The sequence below is a fragment of the Candoia aspera genome, chromosome 7 (assembly GCF_035149785.1).
Source record: "Candoia aspera isolate rCanAsp1 chromosome 7, rCanAsp1.hap2, whole genome shotgun sequence".
Classification (NCBI taxonomy): Eukaryota; Metazoa; Chordata; class Lepidosauria; order Squamata; family Boidae; genus Candoia; species Candoia aspera.
This window is the reverse complement of record NC_086159.1, coordinates 23,607,104-23,630,611: the sequence shown is the minus strand read 5'-3', so window position 1 is coordinate 23,630,611 and position 23,508 is coordinate 23,607,104. Positions and strand designations below refer to the sequence as shown.

Genomic DNA, 23,508 nt, shown 5'->3' with positions numbered 1-23,508 from the left:
AAAAGAAAAGGAGATTTATTTTATTTTATTTTTTAAAATAAATCTTATTTAAAATTTAAATAAATATTTTTTATTTATTCGATTTATATAGCCGCCCATCTCAAATCATTTACTCTGGGCAGCTAACCATCATAAAAAACAATTAAAACAGTCAAACAATTAAAACAGTACAAAATAAATTAAATATAAATAGCAGCCAAGAGAGATTAAAATCTGTCAGTGTTAGCACAACCATGAAACAGGGCTCTTCGCACACTCAGGGCCCCAGGCCCGGCCACAAAACCAGGTCTTCAAGGCCAAAAGGGTCAGGGCCATCCTAATCTCAGGAGGGAGGATGTTCCAGAGGGCAGGCACCAGAGCAGAAATGGCACATCTTCTGGTCCCCGCCAGCCGACATTCCTTGGCTGACCGGACCCGGAGCACGCCCATCCTGCTGGGCCAAATTGGACGGGTAGAGATTTGATACTATCTATCTATCTATCTATCTATCTATCTATCTATCTATCTATCTATCATATTTTTATTACTGCCCGTCTCCCCCACTCGGGGGAGATGGGCGGTATCTCATATCCCATACCAAGACTATTTATATGTTCGATATTTTTGCAGGGGAGTGTCTGACCATAAATAAATAGCTCTCACTGAAATCAACAGAAATTTGTTATACAGTTATGATTAAACAATTAACTTGATAAGTTATTGTCAAATTAGTAACTATTCTACACAATGGCATTATACCCAAACACAAGTAAATTGATGAAAACATGCACTCCATCCTTTACCAAAACAATGTAAGGACTATATACAGTATCTGAAAATATAATTTCGTAGTTTCTTTAACCGTGCTTAGGATATAAAATTTGTTATGCAAATGTTCAAGTTATGAAAATATTGTGAAACCTAGTTTTTACAGACCATTTGGGGGAAGGGTGTCTCCTATTCATGAATGTGGTTCAATACAAAAGTAAATCACGGTGCCAATTTCTATCATTTATGAAATGGTGTCATTTGTTTCATTTGCAATATGACATTGCATCAACTGTGTGACAAAATCATTGTGCAAATGATATAAATGACACAAAAAATATTTGCATCATTTGAGTAACGTCACACTAAAGTGATATAAATTGTTACAGAAATTGATCTACTGTATGCAAAGCCTTTTGTATTGAGGTCCACTAAACCAAGGTTTCATTCTAGTAAAAAGCAGCAACACTATTTGTTGGAATTACCAGAGAGATCTAATATGAGGATAAATTTAATTTTGTTTATTATTTATTTATTTATTACAGTCTCATTCCCAAGCATCTTATCTAATTTTACATTGGTTATAATTCTAACCTTGGCAAAAATTACAAGCAATAAAATACTCACCTTTTTGCAAATGTCCAGTAACAATTTGTAAAATTTCTTGTCTACAGTTCGAAAAATCTGAAAATGTAGTACAAAGAGGCCACAAATTCCAACATACTTATCTCTCTGGTCAATTTCAGAAGGTTCACCTTAAACAAACATGCACAAAAATTACACAAATTTTTGAAATTTGCCAAAAGATACACAACCATAACGTCAATGCAAAAAGAACCTATTCTGCATTACCGAGCTTAGCTTCAACATTTGCAAAAATTGTGCGAATACTATGTGCAAACTCCTCAGCAAATGTGCTATTCTTTGACACTGGCACGCCTCCATTGAGAGAATCAAATTGCTGTTCTATACAAGCCTGAATAAGAGAAATAAAAGCAGTTTACATTATTTATTTGTTTGTTATTCACATTTCTATTACCGCCCATCTCCCCCCAAAAGGGGGACTTTAATATTAGCATTAAAGTCCCCCTTTTCTCTTTATTAATATTAATATTAAAGAGAACACAATCATGTTTAAAACTTCATTAAAAACAAATCACAGCAAGTTACTATTTGTTGAGAAAACATTCTATTGAAATAGAAGTTGTACTGGAAATTTAAAAGGATATTAAGATTTATTCATAGGGATTGCTGGTAGACCATCTTCATTTTTTAAAATTTCTGTTAGATTCTGTCCTGACTCCCAGGAAACACTCTGAGACAGGGAACTGGTCTCTAATGTTTTATTGCTAATACATAACAGTAATCCTAACAAACTGAACAAGCGTGGGAAAAACCCAGCCATATAAACCCCGCAGGTTAAGGCAGTCCCTATCTGTGCCTCTTGGAATGGCTCACCAATTCCTCAGTGCTACGCATGCGCTTAACAGTCTGGAAAGGAGCCCCCTGCTCACCATCCTTACTCATGACAGATTCATTGTATACATTTATGGGCTAATGAAAAAGTCTTTTAAAACCAGCTGTACTTATGGAACCCACAGCACATTTATTTTTACTTTGCTTCCTTCTTACCAGAAGTGAGTAAAAGCAACCAGAAATGACTACAGTCAACCACTCTTCTGATTTGTTGTTTCAAATACCCTCCCTCCCCCTTTGAAAGTGAAGGAATTTTTAAAAACAAGTGGAAACAAACTTTCTGAACAAAACATCCAGATATCTCACCACCTACAAACTAACTTCTGGATGCACCTTACATTTTGTCTCCATACCAGAATGTTAGGTATACAATTCAAAAAAGAGATAAGAGCATACAAATTAAAATCACAAAAACACATTGACAATTTTAGAAAAGGGGAAGACCACACTATAGATTGTACAGGCCACATTTACACTCCATAAAGGAAGTCATTTATCATTCTATCTATCTATCTATCTATCTATCTATCTATCTATCTATCTATCTATCTATCTATCTATCATACATATTTATTTTATCATATTACCTGGAATATCATCCCATCCAATAACTGACTTTCTAATTTTAACAGCAACTTTTCAAATGGTTTCAGTTTATCTTCCTGGATTCCGAATTTAGAAGGATTGTGATGGACAGATTTTAGTAGCCTGATCAAAGAAAAGAAAAGAAAAGAAAAGAAAGGAAGATTCAGAGACTTTCATGGACACAATTAAGTTTTAAGAACTTTCATGGGGTTATAGCTGAACCAAGCATTTTTGCTTCTTTTTTAACAAAGGAAATCTTTTGTGGTAATAGCTTTGCTGTTTGGCTGCATTCCTGGGGCAGCAAGCCCATGGAACAACAGGACAGATTTCTCCCTAGGGGTACCCTTGATGAAAAAAAGATGGTCTACAGAAGGTACATACAGTATCTGCAAGGGTGATTCAAAAACACTTCATATTGGTTGGTCATTGTACAAATAATTACAACCATGTATAAGAGCAATATTAAATGTTTATCATTAAGTGAGTAACAAATGGTCCCTTCCATCAAACAGTGTCATCTTGTTGGACCCCGGAGCCGTGTCTTCTCGGTGGCAGCGCCTGCCCTGTGGAACAGCATCACCCTGGAAATCCAGATGGCCTTAACCCTATTAGGCTTTTGGAAGGCTCTGAAGACCTGGCTGTTTCTCCGGGTATTTGGGCCAGGAGCTCTGCTGATGGTGATTCGTTTTCTTTTGTGATTGGGGATTCCCATTCTAACTTTAGGCTCATGGGTTTTATGTTTGGTTTTTATTTTAATCTCTGTACCTGCCCAGAGTCACTTTTGTGAGACAGGCAGCCATATAAATTGTATTAAACACACACACACAGAGCAGATGATAAACATCCAAATAGTACTAATATGGAACTGCAAAACCTTTTAGAAGTATCCAACAGAACTTCTGCTCAAGACTCACTGATATGAACAGATATGTACAACAATATACTTTTAACTGACTACCATGTTAACATTAAAAATAATGAATTTACCCACATACCTTTTGTACATAGTCCAGTGATCTTTCAGGGTGGCATGATTATTAATTATCTCATCAAGTGTAAGTAAAACTGTCAGTAGTTCTCCAAGATGCTCATACATAGTCTGTTTGAAAAATTACATAGTTTATAAGGAATCTGAGAGCATATCCCATAAACTTAGTGGGACGTACTTCAAGTAAACAGTCATAGGATTGCACTTGTAATATCCCCCGGAAAATTACTAAGCACTACATGTATAAGTATGTGAAGTATAGAAGGTAACAGTGCTGAATATAATGCTTTCTTCACTGTGCTTTTTTAAAAAATTAATGGGAAATAAGGGAGCCCAAAGAAAACAGGCATACTGGGCTATTAAAGAACTCAGTACAATAACATTCTTAGTATTTAAAAAAGCTGCCAAGGAAGATTTGATATATTTAAATCAAATCTTAAGCTTAACAATTTAAATGAATTTTATAATAAATGGTATTAAAATAAAACTTCACCTGAAAATGAACTCCTGAAGTCTCTATCACTTTAGGTATATTCCTGAAAAACAGAATAACGTATTTCATGTTATTTAATAAACAAGTTGTAGAGATACAAGCCTTCAACATTTCTAAATAAATCTGGAAATATCTTCCAATATGCAAAATGTATTTGGGAAGGTAATTCTTGCATACTGAGAACTACTAATACAATTAGTATTAGAATCAGATTAATTTGTCCCATGTAATTATAGCATGCAGGCCTACTCAGGTTTTGATCCAGAAAACCAAACACTGCCCAACAGCCACGTATACTGTTCAGCAATTTTTGCTCCTATCCCACTGTTTCCACAATCCTAAGCAATCTTGTTCCCAGAAACCAGGACATTTATTCAAATCCTGACAAGCCATAGTGAAGGACATTCAGTTTGGTGAGTCGCAACTATACAATGATTGGAATAATGTCTTGGCTTAATTTACTAATCTTTCCTTTAACTTTTGTCATTAAAATATTTTAAGTTTTATAACAAAGAAACTGATCATTAATAACCTGTGATTCCAAGGCACTATGTAAATTATACCAGTCAAGCTGTACATTGAATTTCATCTGTTAAAAAAGCATTTTAAAAAATAAACTCAGGAGGGAATCGCTGCTTGCTAGAACAGTTAAGGGACTACAGACGCAAACTACTTGGAAAACAGTCAATACCTGAACATGGATTGGAAAATACTACAAAGCTTCCCAGAGATCCAAACATTTTAACCAATGTATTTAATGTTTTAAGAGGGGTGGTCAACCTGCAACTCATTTAGGAGAATATGCTACAGCACGCTTTTGGCTTGTGCAAGCATACCAGATCCTCTGGCACAGTTACAAAAAAGGATATGGAAACATTATCTGCAATTTGCCATGTTAGCAAACTAATGGAAATAAAACTTTCAAGCCATAACCGATGAAGTTGGCTTGTTTTCACTATGCAGAAAGATGCACCTAAAATTGTATTTAATCCAAAATGGAAGCTTCTGGCACATTACATTTTTTTTCATAACACAGTGTGATTTAGCATCACACTGAAAGGCAATCAGACTTTTTTAATGAATGCAAAGATCAGTAAGACCCAAAGCATTTCCCTTCCCCGTACCTACATAAATCTAGAAAGCTGATTAGCATGCTAGACTTATAGTTTGATCTTAGTTAGCAAATAATTACTTGTTACTGGTATAAAGGACAGCTAACTGGTGAACTACGTTCATCACCACTTCATAGCATCGTATCACAAAACAAGACAGCTCCTGCAATGATAAATTTTGTACTGATCAGTAAAATAAACAATTTCTTACTAAATGCATTTATTTACCCATAAATGATTCCTTATTACTGAATGAATCACCTACCTTTCCTCTGGGAGTGCAAGGTGGCAGTCATAGGGAGTCCCTCCTCATTTTATCCTCCCAAGAACAATCCTGTAAGGTAGGCTGAACTAAGAGATTGCAACTGGCCCAAAGAGATGTCCATGGTCAAGAGGGAACTTTCACACTTGCATATATTTAAGAAACAAACCAACTACAGTCATAAACACAAGAGCTTTCTTGAGTATTTTGTCTTGAATGGCACCAAATCCCTTTAGCTTTAGCACTTCAATGCTTATTTCTGTTTATACTATACGCCTATAAATTCTCAATATTTTCTGTTCTGCACTTTTATTATACTATTTAATTCTCTGTATTTAATTCAACAAAGAGAAACATGATGCCATTCAGGTGTTTTGGACTTCAATTCAAACATCACAGCCAATGGCCAAAGGACTGGAGAAGCTACAACCCAAAACCTCCAGAGGGCATCAGGGTCTTTAGTTAGTCTCTTCAGAGATCAATGTCTGAAAGTGAAAATTGGCACCAACACAACCTCAATCGTTATTTCACGACTGCATAGAAGCAGCATGTATTTGCTGTTACTGGCTCTGTAGCAGGAAATTGACTAATTGTAACTTATGACTCCACCTAGAGAATTAATAATAACCTCTATGTCAGTATTTTCTGCTCTGTGGAAACTTTGGAAAGTTGCAAAAGAACAATAATGAAAAATGAAAAATCTAAGTTGTCTGAATTTATCTTCAAAGGAGATGGAAGACTGGCAACTACACCAATGTGTTGCAGTGCTAGAGATGCTGGATTAAGACAGGAAGTCTCAGGTTCAAGTCTACCCTCAGCCATGGAAATTCACTGGGTAACTTTGGTTCAGTCACTCTCCCTGAGCCCAGTCTAGTTCAGAGGGTTGCTGTTGTGAAGATAAAATAAAGGGAAATCCCAGTGTAAGCTGCCTTGAGCTCATGGAGATAGACAGAATATAAAATGAACAAATATAATTAGAAGATATTTATTCCTCTGCAAATCTAAAAGAAAAAATACAAATAAAATCTAGTAGATTGAAATAAAAAACGGATTTCAGAAAATTGACCTCAAGCTCATTTTACTGCCAGATAATTTTTTAAAAAACCAATTCCCTTTTTTAAGTGATGCTTAGCAAAGAAAAACAATCACAAGGTACTGAAATTAGGTCAAATGCACGAGCGTGACTTTGAACGACATACAGTAAATTCAGGTCCTCCTCTTATTAATAAATATATAGTAGTTTGTTTTCATCAAAAACATAACTCTTTTAAAATGTTTCCTGAGCTATACTTGCAGCATCAACTAAATGTGATTTCTTTGAATACCTTACAGTTTCTGCAAAAAAAACACAAATTAATTTCATAGTATTTCTAAGTCTCTATGACCACACTGCATACAGTTTTCTGATTTTCAAGGAAGGAATGCCCACAACACGGAATTCTTCAGCAGGGGCAGCAATAGAAAATGGAGAAACAACAAGGAGCAGATATTTGATTCATTCTCTGCTACTGGACTGCCCACCCAATGTTATCACCTGAACTGTCTTTTCCTTATTAAGCAAACCCTAGCAGAATGTTAGTCTGGCTTCTACTTTTCTTTTCAAAGGCATATAGATTCACCTGCAGATGGGGAGTGTTTTAATCCATCATAGAGACTGTACAGATAGATGCATGCAAGAGTTGTCTATTAAAAGAGAGTTGACTGGGCACTGCTACAGAATCTGCAAAGCAAGGTGACCAGAGAAAACAGAGAAACAGAAAGCTAAGAACAATACAACACTACTTACCCCCAATTCACCAAAGGTTACTTACCTAAATCACTTTTGCTGTTGGCATGGAAAAAAATCTCATAGCACAATTGTGAAGTCAACTGCTTAGCAAAGAAAAACCACTGCAAAAATCTATACTATAGTTATTACCTGCAAAAATGAAATAAATCTTCCCATCTGTATTTGGCTATCTCCTTCCACCTTACTGGAATCCATAGCTTGAAAAATAAAAGTGAAAGTTACCCTAGGTTGAGAGAACACAATCATTACCAATTAACTATCCTTAAAAAGACTATTGTAGCCAGTTTTTTTCTGAATCATAACTCAAACATATGGATTTCAAATGAAAAGCTTATCATGTTTAAATTCTACTTTATTATTCTATACCATGCAAAAATTACTGAGTGCAGAAAAAGAAACAAGGGGAGGAATTTTATTCTCTCTTACAGATATGGCCATTGACTAGATGTATTTGCTTGGATGCTTCCCAACTGAATGTTTCTGAATTTGCCAACCTTTTCCCCCATCCCTACCCCACAGTCAAGAAGAAGCTATTGATAAAACAAATGTGACTCGTACTGTTGTTGCAGCACTCTTTGCTTCCTGCCAACAAACCAAAAAATCAAAAGTGCCTTGTTGTCATTTTGGCATCATCTCACTGTGTCTTTCAAAATCATGGCATGACAAGAAAAGGAACATCATAAAGATATTATCAGCTTAAGATAATAGGGTTCACATTACAATATTATTGGAAATACACACACAATTATTAAAAACCAGTTACTGTAGAACACTTCAAAGCATTAATGAGCTAATATCAAAATACTTCTCTTTAAGCAATGCATGCTCATTCATTATACTTAGGTGAGAAACGAGACAAACTCAGCCACAGAAACCATCCAGTACTGGTCAGAAGTTTCTAACAAGTACCTGTCACTTCTGTACTCTGTCTGCTCACCATTTGGGCATTAACATTCTATTCATCACAAGGTCAGCTTTAATCAAGACCTTTCATGCATCCAAACTATATTTCAGCAACAGAAGAATTTCTTAAGCACATCATCAGTATTACCATGTAATCTCAAAGTTCTAAACTAAAATATTATCAATTGGTTCCAACATATAGAATTCAAAATGCACATGAAATATGGACTTATTTTGTACACACCAGAGGTGAAACCAATCCACCTAAAAGAAGCCCTTCCTATTTTAGAGGGAGCTATTTGCAGGTTACTCCTATAGCTACTGCTGGTAATGGGGTTGGAAACAATTCTAAAAACTGTGCTCTGCTTTCCCTATCTCATTGTGTAATTGGTTAAACAAAGATTTAAGTTTCCCAAGAGCAAATGCATATTTGAAGTATATTAATACACATAGAATGATAGAATACATGTCTCCCATATGAGCATAATTAATATACTTACTTCCTTCACCATAAAACAGGAGGCCATTATAAAATGTTGTTTCTGCCTAGGAATAAAAGCAGATTTTTTTTCTTGAACAAGCAGTCCATATAGTTTTAGATGACAGAAATACATGATTGCATCTTAAACATCAAATGTGAACTACAAAATGTATGTGCCAGCCTGTACAAGAAATAAGAGATTACCTCATGTTTTAATTTTTTGATTTCACAGCAAAGAGCAGCATATACAGTGATGACTTTGTTCAGAACCTGGATAAACAGAAAAAAAAACCAGGCTAGTTTTACGAATGGAATAACATTATAAATATATAGTTGCAGTAAAGGAGGAGATAGAATGTAGGTATGATGCCATCTGGCTCACATTAAACATTAATATAGAAATAAATGTTTAATTCAAGACAGGCATTATAAGAACTTTCAAACTTTTCTCTTCTGTTATATCTTTCAGATTATAAACCTGAGGGCAGAGAATGTCTGTCCAGTACTGATTTTTGGTAAACAGTTCTGGAAATATTTCTACTGAAGAGCAAGATAAAATGCTTTAAAACATATAAATGTAAGATATATTTTGTAAAGCACAAAAAGTAATAATACAGTATCTTTGTAACAGGTTTTTGACATCTGAGCAACATACCTTGTTTTCTGTCTTTATGAGTTCAAGTAAGGAAGACTGTTCGTAAGGCAAAAGCTAAAATTAAGCAAAAACACAAATAGTTTAAGGGAGGTCAGGGATCTGCAACATGACCGCTTTAGCTACATGAAACAGGAATCCCATTCTTTCAAGCTTAATCCAAATTGCAATTACATAGGACAATCCCTGCACTATTCTCTGAGGAAACAACCACCAGACTGCAGAGCCAAGAGATCCTCCAAAAATTTCATTCTATAAACATTAAATAGGTGATGGTTATCACAAGCTAAATAGTAAGAATAGACAAAATCTTGAAATATAAATATTGGAATGAGGTGGAGGTGTTATAGCTTTCCCCTATAACCTCTAGAGGCTTATTTAATGAGTTAAAATGCCACCTTAACAGAGACATGGAAAAAAATGTACACATATATACATAATGGGATTTTTCCCAACTAGAATATTTTGGTACAAACATATCAATGAATGAGAAACTGAACTATTTAGATATAAACAAGTAAACCAGCCAACTTGGTGGCAAATTGCAAGTACTTCTAATGATGGCCTGAAGCCAAAGCAGCCTACAACACAGTGCATGCCAGCAGTTAAATATGAATCGCTCAACCAAAGATGCTTCTAGGCAGATGGCTCTCAATGTAACCACTCAAAAGAGAGCATGCAGGTATTCCCTCTTCAGTGATGTTGAATTAATCACCAGAATTTTCAGCCTGGATCCAGGATGAGAACTGGGGGAAAGTCCCACACAAACAGAGGGCAGTAGGCTGGGGAAAGTCGCTGTGAATGTCTCTATAAAATTCTGTGTTAAAACTAAGTACATAGTTGAATAGTAAGAGGCTTGAGTGAAATGATATCTGCACATTAAGCATACACATACATTTAATGCAATGGGATCAAGATTGAAGTCCCAAACATCTCCAATGGAATCATCCAGGGCATCTTCAATTCTCTTCAGCTGGGACGTATATGCCTCAAGGAATTTCCCATAGTTCTTCAACTGCACTTCAGCATGGATTTCTAAGAGCAAATAGTATTTTCGTTATAACATTTGAAAGCATGGTGATTAAACTTGGAATCACAGAAATGACCTAGATAAATTTATCTAATTCAAGTGATTCCCTACTTAAAAAAAAAAATTAATCACTCAAAGTCCCCTCCTCCATTTTCTTCACAGAGGCCTTATGCTCCCATTCTCACTCTTACTTTAATATATTATTATCATTATCATTATTATTATTAATCAATACAACATTGTAAGTTGATATAATAATGTAACAATTATATAATCATAATAATTTTAATATTTTAGCAAACAAAAAATAATGGCACCAGAAATCAGCCATTTTGCTTCACCCTAAGACAAATAGAATTTGCTGCAGGGAGATTTATGAAACAGATTTCAAGCACTAAAGATCCAGTGCAGTCTCCCCAAACCAGCAATTTTACAATGATGGAAACTGTATTCCAACCAACTGAAGGGTACCAGGTTGGGGACGACCAAACTATAAACTGCATTATTAATGTGTAATATTGCAGCTTTTGTACTAGTACGGATAAACTTTCTTTATTTAAATGTTTAACCACAGAACTGGAATTACAACAGGCAAAGCAGGAAGCTGTTTTTCTTTTTTACACATACACACATGCACAAACACACCCAACTAGACTTGGTTGCTTACAATAAAGCACTTTCAATTCCTTTTAGTACAAAGAGACTGAATTTTAAAAAAACTCAGCCTCTTTATGGTTTCAGCAACGATGTACAAGTGACTTAGAGATGCAAATGCACACTACATTCTAATATTGACAAAGAAAAGTATAAAAAGTGTCAGTTCAAAGACAAAATAATCAAATAAGTTCATTATATTATGACATTTTCTGGGTAACCTTTATGTAATATATTTGACAAGATAGCTTATTCCATTTTATGCATAATAATTTGAAACATATGCAAGTGTGCAGAATTTCTCCAAGAACAGTATATGTTCCAATTAATATTCATACCATAACATTAGCACATGCAGCTAATGCACATTTGTAAAAAGAAGGTTAGAAAATACAAATGAAACAGACTGTCCAATTCCGATTTCTGCAGATTAAGGAGAGGGCAGAGATGCAGACACAAACCCACTAAATTGCTTCAGCATGACTTCATGTTTCAGGCTAAAGCAGAAAGCAGCTGCAAGAATAAAGCCTCTATCTAAAAAGAATGTGTAAAATTTGGAGAATAGTTGCACACTGCCAAAAACAAAACAAATGTAAGAATAAACTATTCTGGAACAATCAAGTGAATCAGCAACCAACAGAAAGCAAAGAGGAAGGAAATTATTACTGTACTATCAGCAGGGAAACTGCTATCAAAGAGAGAAGAAAGCATAATCTCAACTGGGAAGAGGGAAGGGCCTTTACAGGAAAAAGTCTCCACCATCAGAGCAGCAGAAGTTTGTAACATTTAGTTCTTATAGTTTACATTACAACAGACATTAACACACACACCCTTTATATCCTCACAACCTGAGTTCGATCCCAGCAGAAGCTGGATTCTCTCTGGGTAGCCGGCTCAGGTCGACTCAGCCTTCCATCCTTCTGAGGTCAGTAAAATGAGTATCCAGCTTGCTGAGGAAGGTGATGACTGGGGAAGGCAATGGCAAACCACCCAGCCACAGTCTCCCAAGAAAACGTCACAAAAGCGGCATCCCCCCAATGACATGACTCGGTGCTTGCACAGGGGACCTTTCACCTTTTTTTATATCGTCACAGAAAATTGTCTCAGAATCAATCTGAGACATGCAATGAAGATACTGCTGTTTTATTCAGTATTCATCTGAACTAGCTGCTATCTCCTACTTCATATTCACAGCCATTAAAATAGATTAGACTCCTAACTTTATTTATAAAAATGCAATACAAATGAAGAAATCTTTGATTCTCATCCCATGTATTATCAGCACCCCCCAGAGTAAATAAACAAAGGGAAAGGGGAAAATCTCATCCATACCCACTATAATTAATACTAATGCATGTTCAACAGGCACAAATTAAACTCCAGTTTTAATCCAGATTAACCTAGGATTAACTCTATCCCTTACATTGTGCATCCAGTATTACCTTCCACATCTTTCAAACTTGAGCACTTTTAGATATCTAGATGCATTTATGAGACCTTTCTTCCAGATCAGGGTTTCTCAACCTTAGCATCTGTAAGATGGGTGGACTTCTAAAGTTGCTAAAGTTGAGAAACCCTGATCTGGAGGAAAGGTCTCATAACTGCATCTAGCTATCTAAAAGTGCTCAAGTTTGAAAGATGAGTTAGAGTTGCTAAGATTGAGAAACCCTGGTCCAGATTAACTAATCCCCATAACAATAGAAGACTGATTGTTTACTGTTGAACAAAAGTACTTCAAAATAATTACAAAATATCAACTATTTCAAGCCATATTAGCAAAAACAAAATCTGTACATGGCACAAGTATTTGCCATCTTCTCAATCTTTAATCTGCCCTCAAACATGTTAATTATCATCTACAGAGATTAGGGTCTGCACTTCCATTTAAAAATACACCAAAAACCATTCATTTCGAGGGGCGGGGACGACACCTTACAACCTGGCAGAAGCGCTAAGACTGAGTAATGCTGATAGCTTTCCAAACAGGCGGAGTGTGTTATCTTTCAGAATTACGCGAAAGAGGAGTAAGATTTCAGAACAACTTTCTACCACAAACTTTCCTGCTTCGGGACAAGACATCCTGTGCGTCTCTGTTACAGGAACATACCTGGGGTTTGGGGACAAGATCTCATCCTTAGGCAAAGAAGGGTGTGAACTCTGTGTAGGGGACCCACACCTTCCTTCTACCCCACAGCCACCTTGACTTTGAAGAAACGGGTGGCCGAAAGCCCGTCCCTTTGCCCCCCCAACCGCAGCAGGCTATGGACAAGCTTCGCGCCTAAGCAAAGGACCTTCCTTAGGTCAGGGAGGAAAGGGTTAAGTTATCACGGCGGAAAGACCCACTCGCCGGGACGGGGGAGACCGCTATGACCGAGAGGGCTTGGCCATTCTCCTAAAGCTCGAACGCAGCCGCCGGCAGCCCTCCACAACCTCTCTCTGGTTTCCCCCGATTCGGAGCCCACTGAAGGTTCCCACTTCAGACCTCCCCACCCCACCTCTTACTCTGAGAGCCGTCGTCAACGCGGTCGAATTCCCAGTCCGGCGAGAGGGTCTCTAGCGCCATGACAGACCCACATCCAACAGCGGCGGCGGCAAGAGCACCGCTCCTTCCACAAAACACGGGATTTCCTGCCACGCCCGCAAGGCATTTTGGGCAATGTAGTTCTCAGATTTAGAGGGCTGAAAGGAAGCTGGCCGGCGACTGCGTGGTGCGTGTTCGATAGCGGCTCCTGCCGGATGAGGCGTCAATAATCGGTGAATAAAGTGGCTATAATTACCGAGGGGAAGGGTAGAGGACGGTATTGTTCAGTTCACAACTTCTACACACAAAAAGTTGTTTGATTATCGTGTGACTTTAGTTTTGGCCTCAAAGAAAGGGAAAGTTTGGGTTATTATTATTATCAACAATCAACTCCCTCTAAAATATACAATTCCATACAAATAAGCCAGTTTATCTTCAGCAAAGGATCGTTACCTTGTCGTGGTGCTGGAGCTTGAGCACCTCAATGATGCCATGAGCTAAACCGTGAAGGGCCACCCAAGACGGGAAGGTCATGACAGAGAGGTCAGACTAAATGCGATCCCTGGGGAAGGTAATGGCAATCTACCCCAGTATTCTTGCCGTGAAAACTAAATGGTTCAGTACAACCAGAGATATGTCGGTATACCATCAGAAGATGAGACCCACAGGTCGGAAGATGGTCAAAGTGCTACTGGGGAGGAACAGAGGATGAATTCAACTAGCCCCAGACACGATGACGCAGCTAGCTCAAAGCTGAAAGGACGGCTAGCAGCCGACGGTGCTGGTGGTGAACGGCGAATCCGATGTTCTAAGGATCAACACACCATTGGAACCTGGAATGTAAGATCTATGAGCCAGGGCAAATTGGATGTGGTTATTGGTGAGATGTCAAGATTAAAGATAGACATTTTGGGCGTCAGTGAACTGAAATGGACTGGAATGGGCCACTTCACATCAAATGACCACCAGATCTACTACTGTGGACAAGAGGACCACAGAAGAAATGGAGTACCCTTCATAATTAATAGTCAAGTGGCTAAAGCAGTGCTTGGATACAATCCAAAAAATGATAGAATGATCTCAATTCGAATTCAGGGCAAGCCATCTAACATCACAGTGATCCAAATATACGCCCCAACCACAGATGCTGAAGAAGCTGAAGTAGAGCAGTTCTATGAGGATCTGCAGCACCTACTGGACAACACGCCTAAAAGAGATGTTATTTTCATCACAGGACACTGAAATGCTAAGGTGGGCAGTCAAATGACACCTGGAATTACAGGTAAGCATGGCCTGGGAGAACAAAACGAAGCAGGACATAGGCTGATAGAATTTTGCCAAGACAACTCACTCTGCATAACAAACACTCTCTTCCAACAACCTAAGAGACGGCTTTATACATGGACTTCGCCAGATGGACAACACCGAAATCAGATTGACTACATCCTTTGCAGCCAAAGGTGGCAGGCATCTATACAGCTGGTAAAAACAAGACCTGGAGCTGACTGTAGTTCAGATCACGGACTTCTTACTGCACAATTTAGGATCAGACTAAAGAGATTAGGGAAGACCCACAGATCAGCTAGATATGAGCTCACTAATATTCCTAAGGAATATGCAGTGGAGGTGAAGAATAGATTTAAGGGACTGGACTTAGTAGATAGGGTCCCAGAAGAACTCTGGACAGAAGTCCGCAACATTGTTCAAGAGGCGGCAACAAAATACATCCCAAAGAAAGAGAAAACCAAGAAGGCAAAATGGCTGTCTGCTGAGACACTAGAAGTAGCCCAAGAAAGAAGGAAAGCAAAAGGCAACAGTGATAGGGGGAGATATGCCCAATTCAATGCAAAATTCCAGAGGTTAGCCAGAGGAGATAAGGAATTATTTTTAAACAAGCAATGTATGGAAGTGGAAGAAGACAATAGAATAGGAAGGACAAGAGACCTCTTCCAGAAAATTAGAACCATCGGAGGTAAATTCCAGGCAAAAATGGGTATGATCAAAAAGAAAGATGGCAAGGACCTAACAGAAGAAGAAGAGATCAAGAAAAGGTGGCAAGAATATACAGAAGACCTGTATAGGAAGGATAACAATATCGGGGATAGCTTTGACGGTGTGGTCAGTGAGCTAGAGCCAGACATCCTGAAGAGTGAGGTTGAATGGGCCTTAAGAAGCATTGCTAATAACAAGGCAGCAGGAGACGACGGCATCCCAGCTGAACTGTTCAAAATCTTGCAAGATGATGCTGTCAAGGTAATGCACGCTATATGCCAGCAAATTTGGAAAACACAAGAATGACCATCAGACTGGAAAAAATCAACTTATATCCCCATACCAAAAAAGGGAAACACTAAAGAATGTTCAAACTATTGAACAGTGGCACTCATTTCACATGCCAGTAAGGTAATGCTCAAGATCCTGCAAGGTAGACTTCAGCAATTCATGGAGCGAGAATTGCCAGATGTCAAGCTGGGTTTAGGAAAGGCAGAGGAACTAGGGACCAAATTGCCAATATCCACTGGATAATGGAAAAAGCCAGGGAGTTTCAGAAAAACATCTATTTCTGTTCTATTGACTATTCTAAAGCCTTTGACTGTGTGAACCATAACAAATTGTGGCAAGTTCTTAGTGGTATGGGGATACCAAGTCATCTTGTCTGCCTCCTGAAGAATCTGTATAACGACCAAGTAGCAACAGTAAGAACAGACCACGGAACAACGGACTGGTTTAAGATTGGGAAAGGAGTACGGCAGGGCTGTATACTCTCACCCTACCTATTCAACTTGTACGCAGAACACATCATGTGACATGCTGGGCTTGAGGAATCCAAGGCTGGAGTTAAAATCACTGGAGGAAACATTAACAATCTCAGATATGCAGATGATACCACTTTGATGGCTGAAAGCGAAGAGGAACTGAGGAGCCTTATGATGAAGGTGAAAGAAGAAAGTGCAAAAGCTGGCTTGCAGCCTAACCTCAAAAAAACCAAGATTATGGCAACCAGCTTGATTGATAACTGGCAAATAGAGGGAGAAAATGTGGAGGCAGTGAAAGACTTTGTATTTCTAGGTGCGAAGATTACTGCAGATGCTGACTGCAGTCAGGAAATCAGAAGACGCTTAATCCTTGGGAGAAGAGCAATGACAAATCTCAATAAAATAGTTAAGAGCAGAGACATCACACTGACAACAAAGGTCCGCATAGTTAAAGCAATGGTGTTCCCCGTAGTAACATATGGCTGCGAGAGCTGGACCATAAGGAAGGCTGAGAGAAGCAAGATCGATGCTTTTGAACTGTGGTGTTGGAAGAAAATTCTGAGAGTGCCTTGGACTGCAAGAAGAAGTCCATCCTCCAGGAAATAAAGCCAGACTGCTCACTTGAGGGAACGATATTAAAGGCAAAACTGAAATACTTTGGCCACATAATGAGAAGACAGGACACCTTGGAGAAGATGCTGATGCTAGGGAGAATGGAGGGCAAAAGGAAGAGGGGCCGACCAAGGGCAAGGTGGATGGATGATATTCTAGAGGTGACGGACCCGTCCCTGGGGGAGCTGGGGGTGTTGACGACCGACAGGAAGCTCTGGCGTGGGCTGGTCCATGAAGTCACGAAGAGTCGGAAGCGACTAAACGAATAAACAAAAAGCCAGTTTATAATATAAGGGTTATGCCTGATGTAACGTGAGCCTGATGCCCTCCAGATGTGTTAAGCAAGAATTCAGAATTCTCAGCTATTATATCCTGCACTGGCTTGGAAAATAGTGTATATTGGAGAAAGATAACAACAGCCAAAACCTGTATAGTCCATACTACTACTACTAATAATAATGGTGATTTCTCTCTCTGAATTATCAAGCCTTTACCAAATAAACATTTGACACAATTCAGTACAATTGATTTGTTTGGGAGGGAAAGTGATATGTCAAAGAGAGTAAATGGAATATATGCTATAAATGTTAGCGTCCAAGAAAAAAAAGTGAAAAGCCGTCAGGAGGCCGAAAAATGGTAATGCTGCAGATGCAGTCCTGAAGAAGTGCTAAAATATGAATGAATGCTTACGGAGTGGAGTTTTCACATAAATGAAGGCCGCATTTGTGCCTGACGATTGGAAGAATGATGCTGTTGCTGTTAGCAAGAGTGAATGCGAAAATTATAAGGGTATTAGGTTGTTGAGTGTGCCTGGAAAGGTGTTTGGCAGAATTTTGACTGAAAGAGTACAAGTGACAATGAGCAATATGCCCACTATTGTATGTGATAATCAGCACCACATGCTATTTGTACAAAAGATCCTTTGTGTTTTAACAGATATACTATGGTATATTCCTTATTGCACCACATGCACCCTCTTTTTATTTGTTTGATTGTTTCTTTAATCTGCATAGTTGCCCATTTCGCTGTAGTGACTCTAAGCACGTAGTGGCATATAAAAAACACAATCCAAAACAAAATCAAACAGCATAAGAAACCTATGAAGATAGCCAAGGTAACTAACTTAGGAAGGGCAGTGCAACGTGATGTTGAGCATGGGCGTGCAAACCAAACTTTTCCTCTCCAGCATGAAATATATGAATATGAGAAAGTTCATAGTGCGCTTGTTGAATTATGTATTATTTTGTGCAAACGTGGAGATGAAAGTTGTTCCTGCCCTCTCCACTGCGCTATCCTTGGCTGCTGAAAAGTTAGGAAAAACAGCGTATTCCCTGGTCTACAAAAGTTTCTCTGATCTTTAATGCATCAGCTTGCAGTAGCTCAGGCAATTGCATAATGGCAAAGAAAGGCTGCAATAACTTTAATTCCTTAAAAGGGGACACAAGTTGTCTTTAGGCAGGAGAGTCCACAAGAGGTGTCAAAAAAGTCAAAATGGTGACTGCAACTGTATGTACAAAGCCCCACTCCTTTTTACATGTGTCACATGTGTCATATATTTTAAAGGGGGGGACAACTGACCCATGGTGGATGCTCCTGTCCTTATGCAATTCCAAATGAGGCTTTTATCTTCTAACTGGACAGAGCATTTTTACTGATGTCTGTATGTGAAGTTCTGAAAACAGTCCTTCACCCAAAATTCCCTCTACTTTTCCTGTCTGTTTTTTTTTTCCTTAGGAACAAAATACACACACACAGTTTAGGAAATAAAAGCAGAATAGCTGTACCATACCTTTTTAATTAACAGAACTAGGAATTCTGGATTTCTTTGGGGTAGTTAACTTCAATTTGGGCAATGTTCTGTTTATAGTTTGCTTTTCCTTATAAAATAAAGTTCCAACATATGGTACTAAACAGTGTAAAGGAATCTTATTGTTATTAAGACACATTCTTACAATAAAACCCAAAGCTGGGTAATACAGTTCAGTATGTAAAGAGAGGCAGAATGTTAACACACGATAGAAGTTTGATGTAATAAAAATAACTTAGCATGACAGAAAGGTGAATGTGGTTTTTACTTCAAGGAATAATGTAGATAATAGCAAACTTCTCATCAAGTAATAAACACTTTGCCTCCATGGGAGGGGCACATATTCCTTGTCATATAACCCAAGTACAGCAGAGCAAAAGAAAAATAAAACAGAACTAAAACAAGAAAGACAAGCTGCCTGTGAAAACTTGCTTAAGAAGTTTTTCCCAGCAATGGGAAAAATACTACTATAGTGGGAAAATATGCGGCTGAAAGGACTGATATTTATACTGTGTTATAATCTTACAGATAATTTTTATAAAATGAAGTACCGCTGGTATACGTCACCAGAGAAATTCTCTAGAATCTATAAAGGCACTTCAAGTTTATGTTGTGAACAACAAGAAGGGACATTTTATCATGTTTGCCAGATGTGTAAAAAAGGTAGAAAATTCTGGATTCAAATATATGCACTGATTCAGACAATCTTAAAGATTAATATACAATTGAAACCAGAGGTTTTTCTTTTGGGATTGATGGATTTTAAAAAAGTCATGGAACTTTGTTTTTGTACATGATAACTGCAGTGAGATTATTGTGTGCACAAAGATGGAAAGATTCGGCACTATCCACAGTGGAGTAATAGTTGGTGAAGATGATAGAACTTGCTGAGATGACTAAATTGACTTCTTTGATCAGAGAAAAGACAGCATCTACATTTATTGATGACTTTTTGTTGTTGTTTATTCGTTTAGTCGCTTCCGACTCTTCGTGACTTCATGGACCAGCCCACTCCAGAGCTTCCTGTCGGTTGTCAACACCCCCAGCTCCCCCAGGGACGAGTCCGTCACCTCTAGAATATCATCCATCCACCTTGTCCTTGGTCGGCCCCTCTTCCTTTTGCCCTCCACTCTCCCTAGCATCAGCATCTTCTCCAGGGTGTCCTGTCTTCTCATTATGTGGCCAAAGTATTTCAGTTTTGCCTTTAATATCATTCCCTCAAGTGAGCAGTCTGGCTTTATTTCCTGGAGGATGGACTGGTTTGATGACTGGAAACCCCTTATTGACTTTTTGTGTGAAACAGAAAAAAATGGAACTTATGATTTATGGTTTTGATGATTAGAAAGGATAGATTATAGAAAGCAGAGTTCTGTTGTATGTTGTATGGTTTTGTTGTAACCATAGAGTATGAGGCAAATTTATAATTGTACTTATAACTGCTGTAAATAAGATCAGAAGCTACTTCTATCTTTTTTCTTTCTTTTCTATTTTACTTTTTTTTCTTTCTTGCATTTTTAGCTTTCCCTTTCTTTCTTTTCCTTTTCTTTTTCTTTCATTAGGTTGTTTTAGTTTTTATTTTCCTTTTTAAAAATCTTTAATAAATATTATATACAAAAAAAAGAAAAATACTACTATAGTGGATTGTCAGAAAATAAATGAGATTACAAATTGTAAAGCAGAAGTTTCTTAATCAAAATCATAAAAGACCTCTCCCAGGCTTCTGGGCAACTAAAGAATAAGTTATTTTACAAAGCAGACGAACTAGGTGTGACATTCACAATGTAAGCCTAAAGGAACGTTCTCAGATGGAAGACCACCATTATGTCTTGTGGTATTCACAGCCTTCCCCAAGCTGGTACATTCCAGACATATTACGTTATAGTTCTACCATCCTCAGGCTATACACCCATTGGCATTCTGGGTAGCAATGGGGAGTCCTGTAGTCTAAGGCCTCTGAGAGAAGCAGCTTGGGGAGGCTGTTCTGTAATACTAACAAAGAATTCTGTGAAATATTCTAGAGTGGAGTTGGCAGAGAGTTTTCAGTTTTGAAATGGTGCCTTTTTGCTTTTCCTGTAAGGCACTGGGCTGGGGCTTTGGAGCAAAACTGCAAAGCCCCATAGAGCCGAATGAGGAGATATCCAAAAGCAACAGGCCTGGCTTGCTAAAAATTGAGGAAGAAGTAGTAGTCCTCGTTTAACAACCACAATTGGGACCAGCAACTTGGTTGTTAAGTGAAGTGGTCAGTAAGTGAAACTGCAACTGTGCTTATGCTCTTACTTCAGCTTTCCTTTGCTTTACAGACCTGAGGAGGACATAAATGCAAGGATTGTTGTAAAGTTACATTTTCATCACCATCGTATCTGTGAACGGTCACTAAATTAGGCAGTCATCAAACGAGGACTACCTGTACACTGCACGGCTTGCTCAAGTTTTTTGGAGAAACAGGGACAGGCAGTATGGTGCCTCTGGGTAGCTCCAATATTAGGTCTTATGCCTGTCTGTCTGGATTTAAAAAAAAACTAATTAAAATTATGTTTATTTATTGGGTGGCCCACAACAGTTAAAAACAACAACTCAGTAAAAACATGTTAAACCAAACATGCAAACATTTAAACTATCACACTAAAACAAAAATAACCATCATTGGCAGGAAAATCCATCATTGCGTCAAACTCAACACAGCCATTGTAAAAGCTCCCTCCATTGCCAGACCCCCAAGCATGATAGCAGAGCTGATATGCTGCAAAACGGTTTGTTGTTGTTGTTCAGTCGTTAAGTTGTGTCCAACCCTTCGTGACCCCACGGACCATAGCACGCCAGGCCTTCCCATCCTCCACTGTCTCCCAGAGTTTACTCAAATTCATGTTCATTGCATCGGTGATGCTATCTAACCATCTCATCCTCTGCCATCCCCTTCTCCTGTTGCCTTCAGTCTTTCCCAGCACCAGGGTCTTTTCCAGAGAGTCCTCTCTTTGAATTAGGTGGCCAAAGTATTTGTGCTTCAGCTTTAGTATCTGCCCTTCCAATGAGCAGTCAGGGTTGATTTCCCGTAGAATTGACTGATTTGACCTCCTTGCTGTCCAAGGGACTCTTAAGAGTCTTCTCCAGCATCACAGTTCAAAAGCATCAATTCTTCAGCACCCAGCCTTCGTTATGGTCCAACTCTCACAGCCATACATTACTACTGGGAAAACCATAGCTTTGATTATATGGACCTTTGTCGGCAAGGTGATGCCTCTGCATAAAGAGGGAGGGGGTTGTCAGCCAGTGCTCTGTTTGAATGTATGCCCCCCTGTCCAGAAAAGAGGACAAAGGTAAACAGGAGTTGTGTGGAACATCTGTCATGAGCACTGATGGTGAGCAGGAGGGGGCCCCTATCCAGCGGGGAAAACGCATGCATAGTACTGAGGAGTTAAGCAGCCATTCAAAGAGACACAGATCAGACCCGCCTTGACTTTGGGGTTTATCTGTCTGGGTTTTTCCCACGCTTCTTCAGTTTGTTAGGATTTTCTGTCTAATGTAGCAGTAATAAAACACTAGAGACCTACTCCTCGTCTCAGCGTGGTTCCTGGCTGTTAGGACAACATCCTTGGTCAAAGCTGTGGCAGGGAACAAACTGGCCAGTTTGTTTACTTATCTGTTCCTTGGTTTTGCTCGCTATCAAGGTCAAGCGGACTTCTTTTTTCTCTGTTTTGAAGACAGGTGTAACGTTTGCCCTTCTCCAATTCTCTGGCAGTATGCATATCCTCCCATGATTTGTTAAATAATCACCAAAAAGGGTACCAAGGTGACATCCGTAAGTTCCTCCAATACTTTCTGATGTAATTGAAGACCATGGAGACCAAACGTAGTCATGATAACCAGGTTCTCCCTAATCAACTCTCGACTATCTTATCATCCTCCTTTTGTCAATTGTGTCATAGCCAGATCCACATGTAAAAGATTCTATCCGAAAAGTAGATCTCCCCGTCTGTAATCTGCCCAGCGCTGTGCAAATCTACAGCAGCTTGTTCTTTCCTGCATTTCATAGACTGGAATAGCCCGAGCAGGAGAAGCGAGCCCTTACAGCAGCTTTCCTCACCTGCTGCCCTCCAGATGGTTCCATTTGCCTGCAATTCCCATCACCCCCAGCCAGTCTGATCCAGTGGGTGAAGAAGATGGGAATGATCGCCCATCGTAATAGGAGGATGCTAGCTTGGAAGCGCTGCCTGACAGTGATGTATGCCAGCAAGACTGTGTGCGCCACATCATAATGTCCGTAAAATCTGCACCTGTTGAATTCCTGCTCTGTCAGGAAACAACCATGAGCCATCCCCACCCCAGCCTAACCCAGATTCGAAGCCTCCCGGCTCTAAAAAGACTGGATTGAGACAAGCGTTTCCCCGCCCTTTGTTTCAGATTAAGGTGGTTTTAGAAGGGAGGCCGAGCGACCAAGCGCGCCTCCGCCGCTCCGCTGCCGCCGCCGCCGCTGAATCGCGGGCCTCCCGCTTGCGCGCCCCCGCTCAGCTCGCTTTTCTCTGGCCCGGAGCCAAAGGCAGCCTGCCTGGGTTGCATCAGACTAGACGGTCCTGCTTCTGCTGCTGCTGCGTCTGTTGCTTGTCCAGCCTTTCAGGTCAGGATTGCGCTCCCTCTTCAGGGGA

At 39.0% G+C, this 23,508-nt stretch overlaps 1 protein-coding gene across 1 annotated transcript in view; it reads right to left on the bottom strand.

Moving 5' to 3' along the window:
• The window catches only part of WASHC4 (WASH complex subunit 4), a 38,783-nt gene extending 25,004 nt beyond the window's left edge, over window positions 1-13,779 (bottom strand). Inside the window, exons 1-12 of the mRNA XM_063308428.1 lie at window positions 13,675-13,779; window positions 10,384-10,523; window positions 9,492-9,545; window positions 9,041-9,106; window positions 8,856-8,901; window positions 7,582-7,649; window positions 5,482-5,564; window positions 4,290-4,332; window positions 3,804-3,907; window positions 2,811-2,931; window positions 1,600-1,723; window positions 1,375-1,502 (exon numbers count right to left, since the gene is read on the bottom strand). Coding sequence (XP_063164498.1) covers window positions 1,375-1,502; window positions 1,600-1,723; window positions 2,811-2,931; window positions 3,804-3,907; window positions 4,290-4,332; window positions 5,482-5,564; window positions 7,582-7,649; window positions 8,856-8,901; window positions 9,041-9,106; window positions 9,492-9,545; window positions 10,384-10,523; window positions 13,675-13,735 — 1,038 coding nt within the window. The 5' untranslated portion in view covers window positions 13,736-13,779. The remainder of the gene's footprint in view (window positions 1-1,374; window positions 1,503-1,599; window positions 1,724-2,810; window positions 2,932-3,803; window positions 3,908-4,289; window positions 4,333-5,481; window positions 5,565-7,581; window positions 7,650-8,855; window positions 8,902-9,040; window positions 9,107-9,491; window positions 9,546-10,383; window positions 10,524-13,674) is intronic.
• Between the last annotated feature and the right edge of the window lie 9,729 nt (window positions 13,780-23,508).